Genomic DNA, 6,317 nt, shown 5'->3' with positions numbered 1-6,317 from the left:
TATAGCTGTTTAAATTTTGATAACTGAAATATCAGTGGCTGAAAATGAAATCTGAAAAAGTCAAATCGATAAACTACAGTTGAAGTACTACAATGTGTTGCAGCTTTAGCGCAGCTGGAGCGTGTTACTATAAAAGGGTGGGCTCATTCCGAGAGGTCATGAACTCAGCATCACACACAACTTGTTTGGACCGCATTTGAACATTAGGTGGCGCTGCAACCAAGCTGTATTTTTGGTGAGCCTCAAGCCCCTGGAGGGAGGGAGGGAGGGAGCGAGAGAGAGAGAGGGAGAGAGGGAGAGGATAGAAGGAGGAGAGCTGCTTCCTCTCCAGTGTTTCTGCTGTGCACAGCGGACTCTCTCCTCTCTGTGAGGAGCCAACCAGCGGCAGGTGTGTGTCGGCCGAAGCTTCCCTCACTTTGACCGGTCCGGACTGAATTTTGGATAGCTACGGAACCGACACGACGAGTCCCGCTGGATGTCGGCGAGTCCATTTCGGCAGTGAGGATGTTGCAGTGATAGTAGAGCATCTCCTCCTCTTCCTCCTCCTCCTGTATCACTCTCAGCCTTCATCGTCAGCTGTTGCTCTAGCAGAGAGTGGCAGAGTCGGGAGCAACAGACAAAAAAAAAAGGCCAAACTATGCATCTGGTTTCCAATCGGTAACTGTTTTTCCACCTTAAGTCGACCGGGGAGCGGATGCGAGCAGAGGGTGCCGGCGAGCCTCTTAGTATTTTCTGCTCTTTGTCGGTGCCGGAGGAGCCGTGCCAATGGAGAAGGCGACTCCGCCGCCCCAGCCCCAGCTCCAGCTGTCGATAACGAAGACTGAAAGTCCGGCTGAGGACATCTCCGGGCTGACCGACGAGGAGCTGCTCAAGTGGACCAAGGAGGAGCTGGTGCGCCGGCTGAGACGCTCCGAAGCCGACAAGATGAGCGTGATTCTGGACCACGGGAATCTCATCCGGGAGGTCAATCGCAGCCTCCAGCTGCACTTGAACGAGATCAGGGGGCTGAAGGTGAGGGGGCGCGCACTGGTTGAACGATGAGATCATAGGTTTGGAGCGCACCTGAGAACGCGCATGGCAGGAGAGATGTGCTGCTGTTAGGAGAGCGCATCTGCAGACATGGTGTGAGAATAAGCTACTAGATGGCGTCAGTGAAGTTCACTGTGTAGGCCTTTGTGAGAGTGTGGTATGGATTAATGTGTGTGTGCACATGCTGAACCTGAGGGAATAAGCTCAACTTCTGTGTGAGGTGGGAAATTAGGACTGAGAGGACGTGTTAACTTGTGATTGTGAGCAAAATCAGTGAGAAGTTGTGCCATTTTCCACTCGGCTACAAAGGAAATAAAAGTAGGCTTTCTGAGGTAGGAATTGAGCCTGAAGAAATCCTGAACGTCACTCTGCAAATTTACAGCTCTGTTCATCTGCCAGCACTCAAATCTGGCCTCCAGATCGATCTCTGTGTGCACACACCTTGCATTCCTAGAAAATTCCTCCACATGATTCGAACAGCTTGTGCAATACAGTTACCCTTCAGCAGACTGTGGCATTTGCTTTGAAAAGTATGTGCAGGCTTTCTCCCTTTTGGTAACCTGTACCTGCTGCCTTGACTTTCTGATGAGGGAAACACAGCACAATGTCCACAGTGTTTACAGTTAAAGCTGAGACCAGGCCCTCGGAAGCCTCAGATGAAACATACTGGGATCATTTGCTTTTCTTGGAGACCTCGTCACCTCTCCACCCATCCACAGGGCCTAATTACACAGGGAGGAGCTGGAGGGTGTGAAGGGGAGAGGGAGGATAGGGGAGAGTTACATTGTTACAGAAGGATAGAGGAGAAAAGAGGGAGGTCTTTTGGAGGTGAAGAAGGGATGCTTAAGTAAATGCTGCTTTGCCGTAAAATGGGGTGTGTGATTTCATTTTCAGCCCTTGCGTTTTGTGTGTGGCATCTTTTTTCCCTGCAAAGGATTGTAATCTACATTATGTATTTCACATCGAATGGTACACAGTGAGTCAGTGCTTTTATGGAAGAGACTGAGAGGATTAGGATTTCATTTCATTAGGATTGTGTACACCGTTTGATATCTAAAAGAGCGGTGAAGTGGATTCAAATTGGACAATGGCTGCAGCAATTTACCTGGAGTTAAATGAACAGAAGAAAACTATTCTGTTTCACAACATTTCAAAGAGAAATTTGTATTCCTTCACCAATGTCTTAATTTATGATCCCTCCTAGTGCATGGGCATAGAGCCCAGTTAAACTCTGTTCTTTTCTGCTTCTTTTTTGCTCTCAGGACATTAACCAGAAGCTGCAGGAGGACAATCGTGAGCTGCGGGACTTGTGCTGCTTCCTGGATGATGACCGTCAGAAAGGAAAGCGTGTGTCCAGAGAGTGGCAGCGTCTGGGGCGTTACAGCGCCAGCATCATGCGCAAAGAGGTGACCCTCTACCTCCAGAAACTGAAAGAGCTGGAGCTTCGGCAAGAGGAGGTGATCCGGGAGAACCTGGAACTGAAGGAGCTCTGCCTGCTGTTGGACGAGGAGAAGGGGGTGGTGGGTGGAGGAAGTGGCGGCGGTGGGAGCGGAGGCGGAGGCGGCGTCGGGATGGGAGGATGCCGCAACTCCATAGACAGCCAGAATAGTCTGCTGCTGGTGCCGGGTCAGGGGCTGCTGATGAGAGACGTAGGGGACGGGAGCAGCACCTCCAGCGCAGGGAGTGCTGACAGCTCCGATCATCCCCACCTGAAGCAGCCTCACCTGGCCGCGGGAGTGGGCGGGGCAGGCAGCGGCGGGGAGAAAGGCAGTCCAGAGCTCGTGCACAAACCCAGGTGTAGCAGCATCAGTGGAATAGGAGGAGGAAGTGGAGGAGATAGGGAGGTGTCCAGCCCTGAGCACCCAGCTGGACGCCACCGGAGCACCAGCCTAGAGTATCCATACACCCTCCCCCAGCTCTGCCGGCCCCGCTGTGGCTCCATATCTGTGCCTGACCACAGTCGAGTCATGCGGGGTCTTAGCCCAGAAAAATATGGGAGGAACGTGGGCCGACGTAGTCCGGAGCAGCACCCCAAGCACCACAGCTCTGACCTCCTCCTGGGCCAGAGGCAGCACTTCCTGGGTCAGGGAGGCAGCGGGGAGCTCTTTCAGCGGCACCACCGGAGCAGCATTAGCGCTATAGGATGTGGGAGCCCCGAGCACCGGCAGGTACATCTGGGGACCGGTGAGCACCATGAAAAGAGCTGCGTGGTCCAGGGAGGAAGCCCTGAAACTCATAGGCACCAGTACAGTATGAGCCCCGACCACGTGAAGTTTGGCAGCCCCGTGAGAGAAGGGCAAAGGAGGCCAGCTGGAGATGAGCTGTCACCACATCACCGGAGCATCTATAACGGCATGAATGGTAGGTAGTCAGTGTTACTATGTGAGTGTTTGTGTTTTCATGTCCTGTCTACCATCGTCCACCTACAAAGAAAGCCAAAAAGAACTAAAATGATCAAATTATTCCATGCACACAACCTTGAAATACAGTTGACAGCATTTTTCCCACGCAAAGATAGCACTCATCCCTCAAAGTTCACATAGAAGCATCTCAAACTTTTGCCGATTTATTTTTTGGAATCAATGAGGTAGAGGCATTTCTTTTCCTGTAAAACCTCACATTTTTTTTTTGAAAGGAGATTTACTGGGCGATATGTGTTTGGAATGCAGTTATTTGATTGAGAAAATAGAGATACTCTTCCTCATTCTGACTCCTCCAAAATTTACAGGCTTATTGATTTTTTTAGCATCTCAAGAGGGATGTGGGTTGGCTCAGTGCTGAGTGAGAAAATATGGAGTTCAGACATATTTATTTTACACATTCTGTATATAAGTTGAACAGATGCAGCTCTAATGATCCAGCACTGCTGCAACACAAGGACGCTCGCACTTATTAGACAGTGAATTACCGCCCCAAATATTTGCTCCAGTCATGTCCATCTCGGTGAGATCAGTGGGAGTTAAGGATGTCAGAGAGGAGGAGGGAAAATCAAAGTAGCAACTTGGCTGCTGTTTAAATACCCCACAGTGGCTGATAATGATTTCTGAAGTCGGGGGGGAAAAGTGCTGAGTGGCACAGAGCTCTCAGATGCTAAAGGACAAATTCCTCAAGGTGAAATATCTGCCTGACTTTGCATTATGAGGCTGAAATTACAAGGGAAATAAAACCAGTTTACACAGAGTAGCAACAATCCAATACTTACAGGAAGGGTATCAGCTACTATTGTTACAAAATGATGAGTCATTTATGCCCATTTATCAGTCGCATTGATACGTTCCACTGTAAATAAACAAATAGAAAGCAAAGAGGACAAATTATAGAGTGAAACAGAGAGTGTACCATCTCTGTTAATATTATATGACTTTAAAGGGATATTCCACTCTTCTTACACATGAAGCTGAGTTTACTTGTCACAGGCAGCAGTAAAGCAGGAGAGAGTAACCCCGGTCATGTCATTGTGGCATCATATGGGCCAACTTATCAAAGGTTCAGATGCAAAAAGTCAAAAACAAATATAGAAAATATAATATTTTGGGGCTTGAGACATTATGGAGACTGAAATGGGATTTTCTCACCTGTCTGCTTCCCCTCACACATATAAAACATATTTGGGTTTTCTTTGTTGCCCATTTTGTGTAACTTTTCAAAATGAAAGATTTTACATCCGTACCCCGCTTTCATGGTGCAGATATTGACTTAATTACTTCTGAGTTTAACAAAAACTACCTTCTGTCTGATGTTGATGTATTAAAATGAACTAAAATGCCACAATAACTATCTAAACTGCAAGCAATGGGGAAAATAAAAGGATAAGAAATATAAAGACATACAGAGGAAGCTTTTTGTGAGGTAGGAAAAGTAAAGAGATCAGATTTGTGCAGGTGAGAAAGCAGCCCAGCATTCTTCTTCTCATTCTTTTTTCATTTTTTACTCCACTATTTGTGCCACTGGTCATGTGCACACCATATTGCACTGCTATCAAAGTCTCCCTGAAGAGATCTCCCTCTCAACTTTATGAAAATAAAACCCTAAATGGCTGGAGAAGGCCTTTAAAAACCACAGTGCAGCCACTGCAGCCTTGGAAATTACAGTCTCGTAGTAAACATGCACTCTTTCGCCATTTTGCAATCTCTATGGATTTCACCGGATTATTATAAAACACACACACACAACCTTTGATTTGGATCATCGTTGTTTCTATTTTAGCTCTCCGTGCAGCCCTGTACTTCTCTGAGAGATTTCAATCTTGATGTAACCTGAAACCCATATGATGTCTGCAAAAGCCACGCCACATTAATGCCTCACAAATCCTTAACTGGCAAATGTTGTGAGTGCACAGGGCACTCACTGGCCCTCAGGCTTGGTGATTTGCCAACTGTGGCATAACTGTTGTGAACTTAGCTTGGAGTGAAATGCATGCACCAAATAGCCTTTAACCAGGGCCATAAAGACTTCATTAAGCCTGTGTGTGACAGCAGTGTGTGTGCATGTGTGTTTCTGTGGTGTCATATTGGTATATCATAGCTTGTTATCTGTCAGAAAGGCTGTATCTCTACCATGAACATGTCCCCACAGGGCCTCCGTGCCTCCACTGACCTGACAAGGGGACTAACTTCAAGAGTCAACAGACAATATTTAGATCAAGATACAGATCAACATGCAGCCAAATTTTGAAGATTCTGCTTTTATGGTGCAGATTCTTGCCTAATTGCCTCTGAATTTAACACTGGTATGTCTGTGTTAAATCCTGTCTGGTTTTGACGTATGAAAGTGTGCTAAAATGCCATTATAACTAACTAAAGTGCAAGCGATGATGAAAGTAAAAGGATCAGTAATATAAATAGTTATAGATGAAGCCTTTTTTGAGGTGGGAGGGCAGATTTGTGGCCATGTCATTCTCTGACCCAACCTTGCTGTCATGTCCTTTTTTGGACGAAGAGGGAATTTAATTCCTGTGACGATGTTGTACACTCCATTCACTTGGATTATCCTCTAAGCCCTTTGCACAGTATTATTTCATTTTTTCCGTACTTGCATTTATGCTTATGCATGTATGTGAGTGTGTGATTTGGGTGGAAGTGTCCCTTCCAGGGTCACTGTAGCGGCGTAGGCTTATTTTCAGACAAATGAACGTCTCATATTAACGTGCCACTGAACAGTGCTAAAGCTCAGGCCATTTAAATTCCTGACAAAATCCAGAAAGAAAACAAAACAATACTCTGACCTCTGCAGCTTTTTAATGCAATCTGCTACCCCTGCTTGCTTCTTTTGGGAATCTAATCACACAT

At 46.8% G+C, this 6,317-nt stretch overlaps 1 protein-coding gene across 1 annotated transcript in view; it reads left to right on the top strand.

Moving 5' to 3' along the window:
• Nucleotides 1-299: 299 nt before the first annotated feature.
• The window catches only part of ccdc85al (coiled-coil domain containing 85A, like), a 31,319-nt gene continuing 25,301 nt past the window's right edge, over nucleotides 300-6,317 (top strand). The window contains exons 1-2 of the mRNA XM_023273223.3: nucleotides 300-1,011; nucleotides 2,292-3,390. Of these exons, the coding sequence (XP_023128991.1) occupies nucleotides 766-1,011; nucleotides 2,292-3,390 (1,345 nt within the window). The 5' untranslated portion in view covers nucleotides 300-765. The remainder of the gene's footprint in view (nucleotides 1,012-2,291; nucleotides 3,391-6,317) is intronic.

This window comes from Amphiprion ocellaris, chromosome 4 (genome assembly GCF_022539595.1).
Source record: "Amphiprion ocellaris isolate individual 3 ecotype Okinawa chromosome 4, ASM2253959v1, whole genome shotgun sequence".
Lineage (NCBI taxonomy): Eukaryota > Metazoa > Chordata > Actinopteri > Pomacentridae > Amphiprion > Amphiprion ocellaris.
This window is presented reverse-complemented; position numbering and strand designations above follow the sequence as displayed.